Source organism: Siniperca chuatsi, linkage group LG3 (assembly GCF_020085105.1).
Source record: "Siniperca chuatsi isolate FFG_IHB_CAS linkage group LG3, ASM2008510v1, whole genome shotgun sequence".
NCBI classification, from domain to species: Eukaryota; Metazoa; Chordata; class Actinopteri; order Centrarchiformes; family Sinipercidae; genus Siniperca; species Siniperca chuatsi.
The window spans coordinates 16,116,719-16,134,836 of record NC_058044.1 but is presented as its reverse complement, the minus strand read 5'-3'; the positions used below and the strand labels follow the sequence as shown (position 1 = coordinate 16,134,836).

The following is an 18,118-nucleotide window of genomic DNA, read 5'->3' as shown; positions in this document are numbered from 1 at the left end:
CCAAATCACAGGCTGATGTAAACATATTAGCACTCCTGTTAGGTAGATACGATCCAGCAAATTTGTTTGTTGATGCAGAGTTAATGCTCAGAGAAGAATTCAAGAAGTCAATCAATATGCAAGACAGATTTTGAATTGACGCACACTCTCTACAGTTTATTTAGTACATTAAAGACAAAGTCTGTCTGGGGCCAGGCAGTATATTAGCTCTAAAAGGTTTGTTCCATTTAATCAGTTAGCATTTTAACCAAAATATCCAAGATTAGATATGTGTATCTAATCTGGTTCCTGAAATCTTGTTCCTGACTCTTTGCTGCAACTCTTTGTTATTTCTTTGCCTTAATGATACTACTGCTTGTTTTCACGCCTCCTTGCAGACTCGGCTTGTGTGTGCGTTTATGCGTCTGTGTGTGTGTATTGATTTTGTAGTATTGAACAGATAGAGCAGCGAGGGTGGTCCTGCACTTAGTTGTCAGTACATCTTGAAACTGAAGAAAAGCCCTCTGTTTCTCAGAATCTGGCAACAAAAGCGGGTAAAAGTTAAATCGGCCGTATTCATCCGCTCCGTTCAGTCATTTAGTTACGGAAAAAATGAGTCTTCGGGTCTTGCTGTTAGTCTGCGGGGCCAATTTATGAGTAACACATCTCCTGTGTCTGTGTAATTCACAAACTGACCTCGGCTATTTGACTCATTGATTTTTGCCTGAGTGGGGCTCCTAAAGCATCCCTCCCCTCCTGTTAGTGGGACTCCATCCAGAACACACTGTGTTCCAGTTCCGTGGCTCCGGCACATCCTGTGGTCATCCCGGGGTTACTGCAGAAGGTGAGGAAAGTCCTCACTGGCTGGTCTGGTGGGTGCCCCGGCCGCCTGGATGGGATGGCTCCCACAGGACCCGCTCCCACTGATCATTATTGTCTATGAATAGCTGTTGCATTGCAGATGGAGGGAAGACAGGGAGGAGAAGGAAAGACAGATGGGAAGGAAGTGTTGTAATGGGTGGAGAAGAGCAATGGTTTGTGGAGAAACAGGGAAAGGGGAATAAGGAGGTGTGAGTGTTTGTGTGCACATGTGGGGAGTGAAATTTATTTTTCAAGGACACTCAGGTCTAGTACTGTGGTGATTCGAAGTAATACTGGCTATTTTCTGTTTTCAATATCTGCTCAAACAACAAATCGGCAAGTCGGCTTTATTGCAGCCAGGTTTCTAAACAAAGTGTGATTGTTAGGAGGCAATAAGACGGTGACGAAGTCTCACAGAGAGAGACAGGTGCTGAGAGGAGTGAGTGAAGACAGCCAGACAGGGTAGAAATGAAGATGACAAAGAGGATGTGCCCACCGCCTCATTACATTTCAGAGTCTTTGATTAACATGTAATGATTGCTGTAGCCTGACAAACCTCCAGGTTCGCTCACTCTGGCATATATGTACACGCAGTCACAAAAACACGTGTTTTCATAGGAGGACATTGCATTTATGTATTTATTTCCTGGAGACTGTATCCCAACCTTAAAACCAAAACTGCGATATGACTAATCCCAACCTTAACATTAACCTTAACCAATCCCCATGTGACTGTGTAAACAAATTTATATCCCTACTATGTGAGTAATACAACTGGGGCTACAACTGGTGATTATTTTCAATGAATCAATTATAGTTTGGGCTATTAAGAGTCAGAAAATATTTTTAAAATGCAATTTTCCAGAGTACAAGGTGACACCTTCAGCACGTTGTTTTGTCCCGCCAGCAATCCAAAACCCAAAGATGCTCAATTTATAATGGTAAAAAACAGAGAAAAGCAACAAATCTTCACATTGGAGAAGCTGGGACCAGAGAGTGTTTGCTTGAAAAATAAAGATAGTTGCATCATAGTGATTAATCAATAATCAAAATTATTATAAAAGCAATGAAACGATTAGTGAATTGACAGAAAATTAATTGGTGATTATTTTAATAATCAATCAATCATTTTTCAAGGAAAAACATGCCAACATTCATTGGTTCCATTCTCAGTTGTGAGAATGTGCTGCTTTTCTTTGTTTTATATGATAGTAAACTTTAGGAAAATGTGACAGGCACTTTACACTATTTTCTGACACTTTATAGACTCTATAGACTCACACACAAAGATAAATCTCTTGCCCTGTAGGCCTATACTGCCAAACACATTGACTTGGTGGGTTCCATCTACTATTAAGTATTATTGATTGATTGTCTGGCTTGATGAATAATGATGATAATAACAACAATAGTCCTGTCTTCTACAAAATGCCTGTGGCCTGCACTGCATTAGCCTATTTGGCAGAAGTGTGACATTAATTTGTCCTTGTGGCAAATGTTTGTGGCTTGGTTTGTGCAGGAAGAGGCACTGACGTTAAAACTCTGTGTAGACCCCCCCCCTCCTCCCTCCCTCTCTGTCCATATACACTCCGCTATATTCAGCTCACTGCCTCCAGTCGCGGTTGACGGGCGTGCGGTTGCCAGTAGAGACGCGCGTACAGTACAGTGTTGAGCTTTAACGGCAGAGCGGCACGGGCTCTCCCCCGCCATTTCCTCGTGTCGAGCCCTGGAATGTCGAGTAGCGGCTCGGGCTCTTCCTCGCGGAAGGAGTTCGATGTGAAGCAGATTCTCAGGATCCGATGGAGGTGGTTCGGTCACCCCGCGGTCCCCCCGCCTCACTCCCCGCTGCTAGGAGACTACTTCGCCGGGAGGAGAACGGGCGGCAGCTCCGGAGACGGACCTTCAGTTAGCGGCTGTAGCAACCCGAATTCAGCCAGCGTAAACCCCAGCGCGGGGAGTCACAGCGGGCTGGTGGCCAGTGGCAGCGCCGGGTCTAACCTGTGTAACGGCAGCAACAGAAAGTTTGCTGATCCGGCGGGGAGTCGGGGCAGTCCGGGGGGAGCGGCAGCTGGAGCAACGGGGAGCTCCTGTCCCCGCTCCTTCAGCCAGCCAGAGTGCAGGAGCTCCGCCGCGGCGCTGTCCTGGGTCTCCCCGCCTCCTCATCGTCGTTCCCGCCCGGTGACGAGCATGGAGCCCCCCGGCGAGGCTCCGGTGCCCCAGCTGGTACCCGAGCCCTCTGCTCTTGCCGGGGTTGAGGAGGAGGCGGCGGCGGCGTCGGGCACCGAGGAGAACAACAACCACCCGGAAACTGACTCCAGCTCCTGCAGGTAGGAGAGGGAGGTTTGAGTGGATGAATGTCTGTTTTGGGATCTTCTCGCTAAAAGTAAACTTAGAGAGCAAAATTTGCCCCGAATCAAGTCACGTAATTAGTTTGTTTTGTGAAATTCATAAAACACACACACACACACTCCTACTAAAAAAGTTAGGGCAAGTGAGGCGCTTCTTCACTGGTTGAGTTAGCGTTTACAGTTACAGAAAGGCAAATTAGTGTTTTTATAATTTGATGAATCATTCTGCTTTATCACAAGTGGCATTAGGTTTTGTCACTTTTCTGTTATCATAATCATCATTACTGGTGCACACAGGGCAGGTGGAAACTGTGAGTGTGCTGCTACTGAATATATAGAAAATGTCAATGGGGCATTCACTAAGCAAGAGGCTGTTCAGACAGTATGCAGTGGTGGAGGGCCACAGCATGTGGTCCGTTGATTTCTCAACCTCCTAATGAGGCTCCACCAACCACAAATGCACTCTTGTGAGTATGGGATTTTCAGAGTCAAATTGACAATATGACTCCAGGCTTGAGCTCGGCATGCAGCTAGATACTGCACTTGATATTTGTTTTGTTTTCAGTGACTGATTCTCCAGCTTTTACTCATAGTCCTCAGTGGCTCTGCATGTTTATGTGCACATGCATGATGTAGTGTGTTGCATTGGTGTGGCCATCCAGCTGTAGTGTTGTGAAAAAAGGGCATTTGACTAATAGTAAAACAAAGCAATTAGGGCATCATAACTCCTCTTAAGCGCATCTGCACAGACTTCACAGATTTATGTTTTTATGATGATGCAGCAATAAATGTAATGAAGTAAAGGGAGAGCTATAGACAGTGAGTGTGTGTGTGTGTCTGTTTATGTGTGTGTTTACTATACCGGCGTAATGATGCATCTGAAAGCCTCCTGTCATACTCTATGTTCCCAAGACACACATAAGAAAATATAAATGATTCATAGGCTACGCACACACACACTCACACTTTAAAACAGCTTTCAGTGGGAGCAAACGCTGATGTATTTTTTAAAGCGATTTAATGTCTGGTGCTCTTTCATTCTACACCCCATTTGTTTTCACCGCAAATGTGTATGTTTGTGTGTGTGAGAGACAGAAAGAAAGAGAGAAGGAGAGAAATATGGTTTTAAAAATATCCATTGTTATGCAATACTTGATGTTTTCTTCAGTGATGATGGGAGTCTGGCAGCACTTACACAGAAAATTACTTCTGCTTAATAGTAATGCACACGTAGACACACACCAGCCTCAGTAGCATAAGCAAAGACGAAATAACGATGTGAACCTGAACAGATTTTGAGTATGTATGGTGCATGTGCATGGGTATAGCCATGTCCCTCAACATGTTATGGTTGCCATACCAACACAGAGATTAGTTTCTGCAGCATACAGCATGCAGCTCTGTGCATGTATGTTTTGTGATTTTTGTATGTGTGTTTCTGTCTGCGTGCTATTCATCCCCGTCCGTCTGAGAGCTCCAGTGTACAGTATGATACTCCAAGAACATGAGTGGCAGAATCCCAAAAGGGATCATGGGAAGAGACGCATACAGAATCCCAGAGTAGCTGAAGGTTCGCCTCAACTCTGCTGATCTCCTCCTCTCACTTTTTCACCCCCAGCCCCCGCTTAAATTGCCCACCCTTGTCCATTAATTTGCTCTTTCTTTTTCCCTACTAATGTGTTATAAAACAAAAGCATTTGCATGTGTGTCACGGTGGCAGTAACATGTGACCAGGCAGGCACTATGGCTGTAGGATTACGTCGTATATCAGCTTACAGAACTAAGTTTCATTTGCATTAGCTGTTAGCCTACAGGCTAATCAGGCTAGATAGTTAATCACAGGGGAGTGTGTGTGCAAATGTGAGTGTAAGAGGGAGAGAGGCAGGGAGAGAGACACTGAATGGCAGTTGTGTGAGTGTCCTTGCCTGGTGCAGGGGTTTAAAAAATCTGGCTGCATGGTGTTGATTCGCCCCAGACACACTCTCTGTTTCTCCTCTCTCTCTGTTTCTCTCTCTGTCCATTTTGAGTGCCTGCCAGGCTCAATTAAGGGGACTGGAAGGCAGCGTTCCCCCACTTCAAAGCCATCTCCTCTGGCAGTATTTAGCTACACCATTTGTCTACATACACACTCACACACATGCACGCACACACACACAAAAGAGGACAGGAAAGCTAGCCAAAAAGTCTCCTTGGAGGGGTAAGAGTGGGATAGGGAAGAGAGAAAACTAAGGCAAAGATGGATATTGGGATGATGAGATGAGGTGGAATGGAGTGAGTGATGGACTAGTTGAAGATATAAAAGTGAGGACGGGAGACAGATATAGAGGAGTAGAGGACAAAGGCAGAGGGGAGATGACTCCTGCTGTAGCACATCAGCAGGAGGAGAATTGATTAGCATTAATTCAGAGTCGTGTTTCTGCATGGCTACCTAGCAAGTGTAAGTCCAATATTCACTCTTTTAGCTCTGGTTTTGGTCTTCACCAAATGGCCTGAAAGACACTCAAATGCTCCGTAGAGCTAAGGGGAACTGCAGAGTTGGGTGATAATTTAAAATCTTTAATTGGATAAGGAAAAACTCCCCAGGAAAACCCTTTAACTGGAAAACACAAAGATAACAGAATGACAACGTTATAGGTAACTAAAGTGCAAACATGTATGAAGAATATGGAAAAGAGAAGATTAACTTCCAGATGCTACTAAGCACTAATAGGACCTGGACCAGAAAACCTTTTCTGTACCACAAAGACCAGAAAGAGGACACTCTACGGATACACACAAAAATTATTTCTCATTTATCACCCTGTTTAAGATAATTCAGTCTTTTACATTTAAAATCATGTTGTGTACACAAGCCACATTTCCCAGTGCCTTCCCAGAATTTCTGTCTTGCTTTCTCTCTGTTTATTCCCGGGAGAATATGCGTGTGGAAAATTGCAATTTAGGACGGTTTCATTTGCATCAAACACACACACCCCTAAAAAAAGAGTGTGATTTTTCTTTAACTGTACAGTGGAAATGATTCATCCTTGGAGTATCAGTTCATTTCTTATCTCTTTGTGCTGTAGGGCCAGTCCTGCCACTTCTGCTGTTAAATTAAAAATGGAAGTACAGCTCTGGCTCTCATAAATTAAATGCTGGTTTGGGAGCCATGATGGCTGATGTTTCACTGGTTAGCTATACTTTGGTGCTTATCTTTGATGAACACACATGCACACACCAACTCACTTACACACACACGCACATGCACACCTCATCAGCTCAGACTCGAAGAATAAGACATAACAGCCCAGGGCTTCAACACTACCACCAGTGAATAGCGAATGTTGAAGCCATCCTCTCCCAAAACCCTGCTCCATTTCCCGTTGTTGGTATAGATACAAGGAAACTGGTTGCCATTAGGGAGCAGAGTAAATTACTGTATATCCTATGGGCTCAGCTCCCACAGCTATTTAATTGGCAGCTTCTCTTTTAAGTGGGCTAAATTTATCTGGCCATTCACTCCCAGTAATTGGACCATTAAAGAGCTTTTGTCTGCTTCTGGCGACATACAGTAACCCTGTTAAAAAGTGAAGGGGAGAGCGAATACGTGTGAGGGTGATGGCTCATGGAAGACACAGAGCAGCTGTCGTAACTCTCTCCACACATCTGTCTCTTTGTCTTGAACAAAAGAGAATCAGCATCAACACATGCACTCAAAGCCTCTGTCTCCTTCTCTTTGTGTCTGTTTGTCCGTGTGTGTGTGTGTGTGTGTGTTTTGGTGTGAATGCTGGTCTTTGGCTGCGTGTCACTGTGTGGGCACAGGACGTCTAACAGCAGCGCCACACTGTCCTCATGCGTGTCGATGGAGCCATGTGCATGTCCAGAAGAGTGTATGTTCACCGCTCTGTCTCACGCCGACGTCACCTTCCGCAAGATGGAGGGCTACCTGAGGTCCCGACAGCTGTGTGATGTCATACTGGTGGCTGGAGACCGGCGGATACCTGCACACAGGTAGGAGACACTAAAATGTTACAAAAACATGCATTGCAAAGATTGTGATGTTGAATAGAGTCATTAGGGCTGCAACTAATGATTATTCTCATTATCACTTAATCTCTTAATTATGTCTTAGGTTAACTGATTAATTGTTTGGGCCAAAAAGAGTCAGAAATTGTGAAAAATTCCCATATTCCCCAATTTCCCAGAGCCAGGGTGATGTCTTTTAAATTGCATGTTTTATCTGACCAACAGCCCAAAACGCAAAGATATTCAATTTACAATTACATAAATCAGAAAAAGGCATCCAATCCTCACATTGGAAAAGCTGCAACCAGTCAATGTTTGCCTCTTTTGGTTGCTAAATTACTTAAAATATTAATCTATTTATCAAAATTGTAGTTAATTATTTTCTCAACTACTCATTTGTGTTATAGTGGCTGAATGAAACATTAGATGACGTCTATAATCATCAAAAACTGCTTTTTACATTATTTGGGGAAATGAAGGCAGAAATATAGTTAGGAGTTTCAGTTTTTAACAATATCATATTGTAAAAATATTGTTTCTTTGGGGCGGATGTTTATTATGGCCACTTCCCCTATGTTTCTGGCTGCCCAAAACTTGCTGAGAACTCTGTGAAGGATACACACTAACACACAAGCACTCACACGCACGTACTGTCACTCTGTCTAGATACTGACATACACATACACACCGATGTGCAGTGAAACATAAATCCATCTAGAGCTGAATGAATTATTCGATTAGTCGATCAACAGAAAATGAATCTGCAACCATTTTCTGTTCAGTCACTTTTCAAGCAAAAATGCCAAACATGCTGGTATCAGCTTCTTTAATAATATATTTCCTCTGTTTCATATAATTTCAAATTGTACATCTTTGTGTTTTGGACTGTTGGTTTGGACAAAACTAGCAGCTTGAAGACATCACCTTGGGAAATGAGAAATAGTTTGATGACATTTTATAGACAAAACAATCAATCAATTAATTGGAATAATCCGATAATGAAAATAGTTGTTAGCTGCAGCTCTAAATCCATCATGTACATTAAACTTTGCACTATGCACACACATGCAGAAGCATTACGATTAACTCAAACACACTCAGACACAGACATGATGACACAGAGGATACTATTTGGAAAGAATCTTTCACACACAGCAGAACTAGTCATGCTCATTATTTTTGTAGTCTCTCTGTACTACACATAGTCACCTGAGCCTCTGAATCATGCATCAAACACACACACACGTGTCGGTCACCCACCTCTTAGCTCCCACTACACTGCTCTGTTGCTGTTGCTTTCTGGGCATGTGGCCACTGGTGCAGCAGCAGGGTCCATCTGTACAAGGAAGAGACAGAAGAGCGGTCCTCCGCCAGCAGAAAGACTCCTTTTCTTTCACTGCCTTCCTCTTCTGCCTCATTTGATTTGGTCCTCCAGGCACAGATGGTGACAAAAAGACCCTGCTGTATGAGAATCCTAATGGTGTTTGTGAAAGAGTGTTTCAGCATCTGAAGTTGTGTGTTTGTGTGCCAGCAAGGGGGTGGGAGTAAGACATCTTTGTCTGAAAGTAGTTGTTTTGTTTGCAATTGATTTCTCGTATGTGTAGGATAAAAGTGCTTTGCTGGGATACAAAACATACAGCCTCTTTCTCTCCCTCTCTCTCTCTGTGTTACTGTGCATGCTGAATAGGCCACTTGTACTGTATATAGCTGATAGATGTTTCTTGTTTGTTTGTTGCAAGCAGTGCACTTTGAGCCAAACTCAAGCTCTATATGTACTTTTAAAAGTAGAGCACAATTATACATTTTGTCTCTAGGGCTGTACCCTACATAAATACATTATCTTGCAATCAATTTTTGTACTCCCATATAGAAAAACCTGTAAGAGCGCTACCCTAACTGTTATTAGTAAGTATACTTTTAGTTCAGAAACTTTCATGTCTTCTGTTCTTGTCTGTCTTTCCTACAACAAGACTGAGAGTCTACAACCATGCTAGTGTCTCTGTGAGGCTGTACTTAAGCACAGCAGTTCTAACATGTTGATGTTTAGCAGGTATAATGTTAATTGTACGTTTTCACCATCTAAGTTTAGCATGTTAGCATGCTAACATTTGTTGATTAGCACTAAACACAAAGTACAGTTGAGGTAGATGGGAATCTCATCAGTTTTGCAGGTATTTGATCATAAACCAAAGTGTTGGACAAATTAAAGATGGAAAGTTAAGGAATAACCAAGTTATTACAATTCATCCTGAGGGGGGCACAGATGTCTGTACCAAATGTCATGGTAATCCATCCAATAGTTGTTGAGACATTTCACTCAAAACCACAAATGTTAACCTCATAGTGGCTCAACAGGAAAAGTCAGGGGATCACCAAAGTTATTAGGATTCATCATCTGGGAACCATGAATGTCTGTTTAAAGGTTTAGTGCCAATCCATAGTGTAGATGTAGAGATATTTCACTGGATAAGGGAAGACTTTGACCTGCTGGTGGAGTTTGAGGAAACGTCAAGGGATCACCAAAATCAGTAGGAAACATCTTCCGGGGAACATGAATGTCTGTCATGGCAATCCATCCAATAGTTGTTGATATTTCAGTCTGGAAGAAAGTGGTGACCGACCGACTGACAAACAAACCAACATATTGCCATCCCTAGAGCCACAGCAATACCTTTTTATTCTGAGTATGCGTAGAGAAAAGTCATAATAGTTGAGTAAGTCTGTCCTACCAGCCCTCCTGTTGTTTCCCCCTCTCTGTTTTCCCACTACTCTATCTCTGCACCAAGCAGCACATCCACACTCAACCACAAACAGGCACAGTGTTCAGTTCCCAGCTTTTGCCCTCCTTTCCTGAGTCCAACTCATCTGTTTCCTGCTCTCCTCACTCTGGCATTTTGTCTACTCTCTGCTCTTTCCATTACAGTGTGACACATTGCCTGCCATGTCTCTGTCTTCAGCAAGATGCATTTGTGTAAATAACCCACTGCTGTATATAGTCTGTGTCGCTCACTGCAAGTCAGACAGAGACCCACATGAAAAATTAAGGAGTGAAAATGCTGTGTGTGTGTGTGAGAGAGAGAGAGAGAGAGAGAGAGAGAGAGATACCCGACTGAAATACTGGCAGAACAACTTCCTGCTGACTAAAGTGTATTTTGACATCTTTGTCTGTAAAACACACACACACATACACCACACTCTTCTCTGCTTCAGGCTGTCTGTCAAGGTTCCAGTGTCATACACATGTGAATAATACACACACATTAAAGGTGGGGTATGCGATTCTAATCCAGTACACCTCTTTTTGTCAAATTCTGCAAATATCTCCTCGCGGTCCGCTAGCTGTCTGTTCAGTGTGTGCGCTGAAAAGAAATCTGGTGTTTGAACACAGCCCTGGCTCTGTAAATGGGAAATAAACAAATTGGTTCAAACCGGGCTACACAGCACTATTCCAACCATGATGTGTGTGTCAGGTAACGTTAAATGAGTTTCTAGTTTGCCAAGATATGCTGTTGTTGTGATGTTAGCTATAGTAGCAGGAGAGTTGTCAGTATCGCTGTCTGGAGCTGGTGTGCTGGCTCTGGGAAACCGTCTCGTCCTCTCTGGCTGCAAACTTTGCTAACCCACAACCTAGCTAACGTTAGTTATATTACTTGGTGTTGTTCGTTATATTACTTGTCGTTGTTCGCTCTATATCATGGTTTGTGTCACTGTATTGGATTTCTCCAGAATCGCATACCCAACCTTTAAGTACACACACATGCACATCCAAGTCTGTTGACCACAAAGTCAAAAACACACACACAAGGACACAGAAACACAAACAACAGTGGGAGCAGAAAATTGTAAATACTCAGAAAGCGATGTTAAGATCTGGAAATCTGTTCATATAGCTGTCAAACAGAGCTCTACTGTGAGCTTCATCACGATAAGTTTACTTATCATCAGCCATATTTAGATCAGGACATTAAAAATACTGAACCCTGCAGTGATCTGGAGTACAACTGTATATGTCTTGTCATTTTGCATCCATTAGTCAATCACCACCTCATTTACAAAGACATCTCTGAAAGCAAAGAATGAAAACTACTGTTCATTAAATGTTAAATACTTGATGGTACTTTTTTAATACCTTGATGTTTATGAGTGTGTGTAACTTCGCAGTGACATGAAAGGGTAATGGATTGTTGTGGCGGGGAATTAATTAACAAGTGACCTTAAGATAATTCCTCTCTGTCCTTCATGGCTTGCTCTCCATTATGCTGTATATCTTCTTTCTCAGACTCTCTCGCCTCTAAATTTTAAATTGACCTTGTATTAAGCTTCTCTCTCTCTCTCTCTCTCTCTCTCTCTCTCTCTCTCTCTCTCTCTCTCTCTCAGCTGCTGTGATCGACACATGCAAATTGAATCATCTCCTCTGACTGCATGGATTGGCATGTCTTTTATAGTGCATGCCAGGACTTGATCTGGCTGGGGTTGTCTCTTCTGTCATTGTTCTGTGTGGACGCTTCTGATAGCAGTTTTTCGAAATAGCAAGCCATGTGTAACCAGAGAATGTAGAGAATAGAAAAAATAACTTTTTTACATGGGATAGTCGGGCAAAAAAACATCTCTAGTAAGTTATAGCATGAAATAAGGAAACAAAGATTCATTCTTTTGCCTCTCATTGTAAAATGTATGACTTTTCAGAGAATATCACTATGTTAAGATGAACACTTGTTGCGACATTGTAAAAAGCCAGGAGATGTGTTAACGCATTGTTAAAGTGTATTAATGTGAGAGAAGCTTATGGCATCTGTGTGTACAATGTGCCACTTCTTCCAACATCTTTTCCAAATATCAGTTTAGTTTCACATAATTCAGAGATCTTCTAATGTGGCACTGGTTTCAAAGATAAATAACCCTAAACAAATAAATGACTTCAGGTCAGTCTCCCTTATGTCACAAGTTGTGAAAATTTACTGCTACTGAGGGAAAACTGGCTCCACTGCAGTTTGACTATGAAGCATTTAAACATCTGAGGACATGAAGCTCTTTATCCTCAATATGCTCAGTATGCACAAACATCTGGAGATGCCGTAGGCCCATGCCAGGCTTTTGTTTGCGCAGTTTTCTTCCACCGCTAACAACATCTCTTCAGAGAGAGGAGCAAACATGATGAAAGTCCCATTAGGAGGGGATTTATTTCGTTAGGGGAAATTAGGTTAATATTTAATATTACATGCACTAATCCTGTCTGGAGTGCATACATGTAGGTTCTTTTTCCTTCTACCTCAGTAATAATTACAGTCCATTTACTTGCTGGTTTTCAGCACACTTGTTCGTTCAATCAATCAATCAATCACACTTTATTTATATAGCAGGCAATTCCAAGTGTTTTACAAGGGATTGATAAGATTTAGGATATAAAAAATGAAACCATGAAATTATACTATGTAAAAGCCTGACTAACTAGATAGGTTTTTAGTTTACATTTTAAAAAAACTGTTGGATTGAAGGCAGTAACATTACAAGACATGCATCTCTCTTTGCATGTTTTACCTTGTATTCAACAGCCATTATGTTAATTTGACAGCATTTAATTCAGACTTGTGCTGTGTTGAAAGTAATGTGGAAATGTTACTAGGATGGACTTAGTAAGATTTCCATCATGACTTTTACGTAAAAGTGATCAGACATGAGACCAACATGTTACCATCAGATTAACGAAAAGGGGTCTGAAAGGGGCTTAAGTCTGAATATGAGTCTGTCAAGCAATGAGCAGGCAATGATACAGAATAGCAGTCAGATAAGAAAAAATAAAACATTAGTCTTTGATCAGTCTTGTATGAATGAGTGGAAAATGTGTCTCCTAAGATGGTTTGAAGCTTTCAGTTTTATGCTGTAAAAACCACAGACCTACGTGACGAGACGTTATTCTGGTCTCTGTTTGGTCTAACTTGTCTTTTGTGGTTACTTATTTTGGCTTGAATTCTGACACTTCTGCTATACTTTCCAACTCACAACACTCATAATGCACCACTCCCACTTCATAAGCCTACTGTCTTAAAGATGCCGGCCCCCACCCTTGTTGGTAGTACAGACTTTCCACACTGCAGATGATTGTTGGTAGGTCATAATAGAAAATGCATATCTGTTGTGGCCTTCAGTCATACAACTGTAGACTTTCCATAAACTAACTTAGAAAAAGGGGTCACTTCAGCTTCTGTTTAACAACAGGGCGGGACACGTCAGACACAGTAGTTTCATCTCCATACTATAATACTTTGTCAGCTGTTGTTTTTTTAATGTATGAAAGTGGCAATTTGCAGACCACTGTTAAATCTGACACCAACAGGTCATTAGTAACTTATGGCGGGGTATGTTGGAAGAAAACTACTTCGTATAACGTGTTGTCCTACAACGTAAGATACTCACTAGCAGGGTGAAAAGCCAGCTATCACAGAGAGGGGGGAGACGTGATAATCATTTGAATATGGGAATAACGTCGCACAGACAGTCTCTCCTGAAAGACTTTCATAGTGTTGCACTCGTTTGTTCACATGTGTATTTATATTTACAGGATGATAATTCTGTGCGTTGTCTGGTAGTGTCATCAGTTCCAGGCTGCCCTTTCCCTCTCTGTTCTGCATCCTTTCCCTGTCAGTCTAGACTCGTCCTGTCAGCAAGGTCAAAGTCTTCCTCCATTACAGCTGTCCATCCCCTCTGACTGATGCCTGACACTCTCTCCCCTCACAGACTGGTCCTCTCATCCGTGTCGGACTACTTTGCGGCCATGTTTACCAGTGATGTTAGGGAGGCCAAGCAAGACGAGGTGAAGATGGAAGGAGTAGACCCTGATGCATTGTGGGTCCTGGTGCAGTATGCATACACAGGTACACAGACACACTGATCACCTTTTTATTAGAAAAAAGATGAGTACATAGTTTCAGGCTCTTCTCTTTAAAGAAAAATCACACACCATGATGCACTGTTAGTTATCAGACCTGCTTTTGTTAATTAAGTAGGAAACCACTCCAGCTATTGTTTTGCATGTGTGCATTTTTGTAATCTCTCCAACAGAAATTGTAAAACAGCAGGAAAGCTGGGATATGTGTAATTAACTTCTAGTAGTCTCAGACCAAAAATCTCAGTTTTGGTCTCAGTTCTATAAAAAAGGACTTTCATGACCAGTTGCTTGAGTTGATGGCGGTGTTACTCTTAATCTCAAAACCTTTTTTAATAATAAATCTTAGACACTTTAAAATATACAGTCCTTTTATGATATCTCATCTTTCTTTCTTGACATCTATCTGTCTTTCTTCTACTCCATCTCCTCTCTTTGTCTTCCAGGCCGACTTGAGTTGAGGGAGGACACCATCGAGTCTCTGCTGTCAGCCTCTTGCCTGCTACAGTTAACGTCTGTGGTTCAGGCCTGCTGTTCGTTCCTCATGAAGCAGCTCCACCCCTCCAACTGTCTGGGTATCCGCTCCTACGCTGACGCTCAGGGCTGCAATGACCTGCAGAGGGCCGCTCACGCCTACACCATGGTGGGTACAGCTCCAGCAACTGCTTGGGAAAATATGGATCTGAAAATGATGTCATAGATTCAGGTAGACCACAGGTGATGTTTAGGTTTTACCAATTAATGTAAGAACAACAAACAGGCTTCTTCCACCTCTTCCTTTCACAACTATCCCTCTCTACCTCTATACAGTGTCCCCCCGTCAGACTCTGGTCATTTTCCAGCCTTGATGTTATGCTTGGTAACAAATTGGTTCCTCATTCGCAACACACCACATACCATTATCGCCTCAATGGCTGTTTTCAGCACAGGGTTGCTATGGTGACTCTGAAATAGCTCCTCCATCGACTTGATTATTCTTTTTCTTTTCTTGTTCTTCACATGCCTTTTTTATTTTTTTCGCCTTGCCTCCCTCTGTGAGTCTGTCTCTGTCAGTGTCAATGTTCCTCTCTTTCTTCCTTTCTCTCTAAGTGGATTAATGCTAAACTTTAATCTGGCGTAATTATGTCGTAGAGGTGGTTTTATCTGGGTGTGACTGTCTGCCTGTGACTGTAATTCACTTACATACTCATATTCACAGACACAGCTCACAGGATTATTACAGCCAATGTGAAGGAGCTATACAATAGACTGGAGTGTAGATCGTTTTCTTTTCGTTATTTTAAATGTTGTATTTATGTGGGAATCAGGTCACATTTACATTGCCACACATGATACTTCACTCAAAATAAATGAATTAAAAAACACAAATGAGAAATAAAAAACATGTCTATAATAGTTATGGCAAACTATACAGTCACAGTACAACAACAACAACCATTATCACCATTGTCATCACCTTATTGTCACAGTTCACACATTAAACACACAGTTACTAAACATAATGTGGCTTAACACTGAGTATATGTACCACAAGTGTTGTTTGTAAACTGGCCTCCATGTTTAAGTATCTAGTTTTCGTTTCTACCCCATCTGCGTTCACTGTAACCTGCAGCCTATTTTGATAATCAATTAATCACTTAAGACGTTTTTTCTAACAAAAATGCCAGACATTCCCTGGCTCTAGCTTCTTAATTGCTAGGATTGTCTTTTGTGATAGTTAAATATATCTCTTTGGGTTTTGGACTGTTTGTTGTACCAAAAGAGTTGTTTGAAGATGTCACCTTGCGCTTTAAGAAGTTTGTTACTATTTTGTGACATCTTATAGACCAAACAATTTATTGGTTGATTTATTAATATATTAATCGATAATGAAAGTGATCAGGTCCACTCTCTACTTCTCAAGCAGCCTCCCCATCTTATACCACAAAATCATTCCGACCTTTTCTCAACCAGACCCTTTTTTTTTCTCCAGCTTTGTCATCCATCTTCCTCTGACCTTTCTCAAGCCCTCATTTCCTCCCCTTTTTTTCACTCTCCTTTCTTCCTTCCAACCCTTGATCTCTTTCGTCTCTCTACTCATATCTTCCTACTGTAAGACGGTGTAGTCCCTCATTCGTCCAGGAGTGTTCTATCGTAGAAAAGGTTTCAGTCGTAGTCATCTGGACACTGTTTTCAGAATCAAGACGTTTCGGCTCCCATCCGGAAGTCATTCTCAATTGTGAAAAAATTGGACGGGAACTGGAAATTTAAGCTACTCTGAGTTACATAAGCCCTGCCCTCAGGAGGGAATCTGCCTGAGTATCTGTAAATAGCTAGTTTCACCTGAAACTGACCTAATAGTTTCATCCTTTTGAATAAGAGGAATCTAGGAAAGGACCAGCACAACAGGAGATCAGGGACTGAACAAAGGGAGACATGTATCAACAGAAACAATTGGATCAAAAACTTATCAGACCGCATCCTGACACAGGTAGAAAAGATGTGCTCTCCAAAGGGCTCAACTTTTCAGTTACATCCAACCACATCCCTACAGTGGACTACATCACAGCCACAGAAACAGCCATTAGGAAGAACAACATGACTGAAGCAGAGGCTGCAGACCTGAGGCTACGTGTCACTGCAACATTAAAGAGTGCCAAACCACCTCCTTCCAACATTACATCCGAAGAGAGGAGGGCACTCTCAGCACTGCAGAAGGATCACAGCATAAACATTCTACCAGCAGACAAGGGTTGCTGCACTGTGATTCTGAACACAGCCGATTATGAAACCAAGGTCAACAACCTTCTTGAAGACACAACCACATATCAAAAACTTAAAAGAGATCCAACCAATGGCTACAAGAAGAAGGTTATAGACTGTCTACAGAAGCTTGAGAAGGAGGAGGTGATAGACAGGCCTCTGTACTACAGACTATACCCTGGGAAGCCATTCCCTGCATCTATGGCCTTCCCAAAATTCACAAAGAGAATGTTCCACTCAGACCCATCGTTTGCAGCACAGATTCCATCACATACAACATAGCCAAACATTTGACTACAATCTTGGCTCCGTTGGTGGGGAACACAGTACATCATGTGGAAAACACACAGAAATTTGTGGACAAAGTGAAACATCTCCAGTTGGACCCAGATGACGTTATGGTTTCTTATGATGTAGTGTCCTTGTTCACTTGCATCCCAACCTCAGAAGCAGTGACAGCGGTGATGAGAAGACTGCAGGAGGACTCCACCTTGCAGCAAAGGACCAAGCTTACACCTGAACACATATGTAAACTATTAGACATCTGTCTCAACACAACCTACTTCCAATTCCGGGACACTTCTACAGACAGATTCACGGCTGTGCTATGGGCTCTCCGGTCTCTCCCATTGTGGCCAACCTGTACATGGAACAGTTTGAGAAGAAGGCATTATCCTCGTTCCCGGCACACCACCAAGTCATTCGTGCCGTTACGTGGATGACACCTTTGTGAAAATCAAGAAACAAGACTTGGAAGCGTTCTCAGAGCATATTAATACGGTGGACCCCAACATCAAGTTCACGCGTGAGGATGCAAAAGAGAACCGCTTGGCCTTTCTTGATTATTCTACTCTCAGAGGAGAGGACGGAAAGCTCCAGATAGAAGTGTACAGGAAACCAACACATACGGATCAATACCTGCTCTTTGAGTCACACCATCCACTACAGCACAAGCTGGGTGTAATCCGGACATTACAACACAGAGCCAAAGAAGTGCCCACAGGCTCAGAGGGTAAGAAGAAAGAGGAAAGGCATGTCCAGAATGCACTCTCAGCCTGTGGTTATCCTACTTGGGCTATCAACAAAGTTAAAAGAGCCAAAAAACAGGACAAAAGTGTAACTGAACCAAGAAGGAACGGTGTCTCCATTCCTTATGTATCTGGACTGTCTGAAAAACTAAAGGATCTTTAGACAGCACGATGTTCCTGTCTTCTTTAAACCAGGCAACACTTTAAGACAGAAACTCGTTCACCCTAAGGACAAGTTACCCACACAAAAACAGAGCAATGTTGTCTACTCC

The 18,118-nt window shown here is 42.3% G+C and overlaps 1 protein-coding gene across 3 annotated transcripts in view; it reads left to right on the top strand.

Annotated features, from left to right (window-relative positions):
• klhl5 (kelch-like family member 5) overlaps window positions 1–18,118 on the top strand; it is a 55,886-nt gene that overhangs the window by 21,583 nt on the left and 16,185 nt on the right. For 2 of the 3 annotated variants that reach the window (XM_044191156.1, XM_044191157.1), the window contains 3 exons: window positions 6,990–7,178; window positions 13,929–14,065; window positions 14,523–14,719. In XM_044191156.1, the coding sequence (XP_044047091.1) occupies window positions 6,990–7,178; window positions 13,929–14,065; window positions 14,523–14,719 (523 nt within the window). Of the gene's footprint in view, window positions 1–1,435; window positions 3,168–6,989; window positions 7,179–13,928; window positions 14,066–14,522; window positions 14,720–18,118 lie in introns of those variants that run through there. The other variant, XM_044191155.1, reaches the window with a different exon arrangement.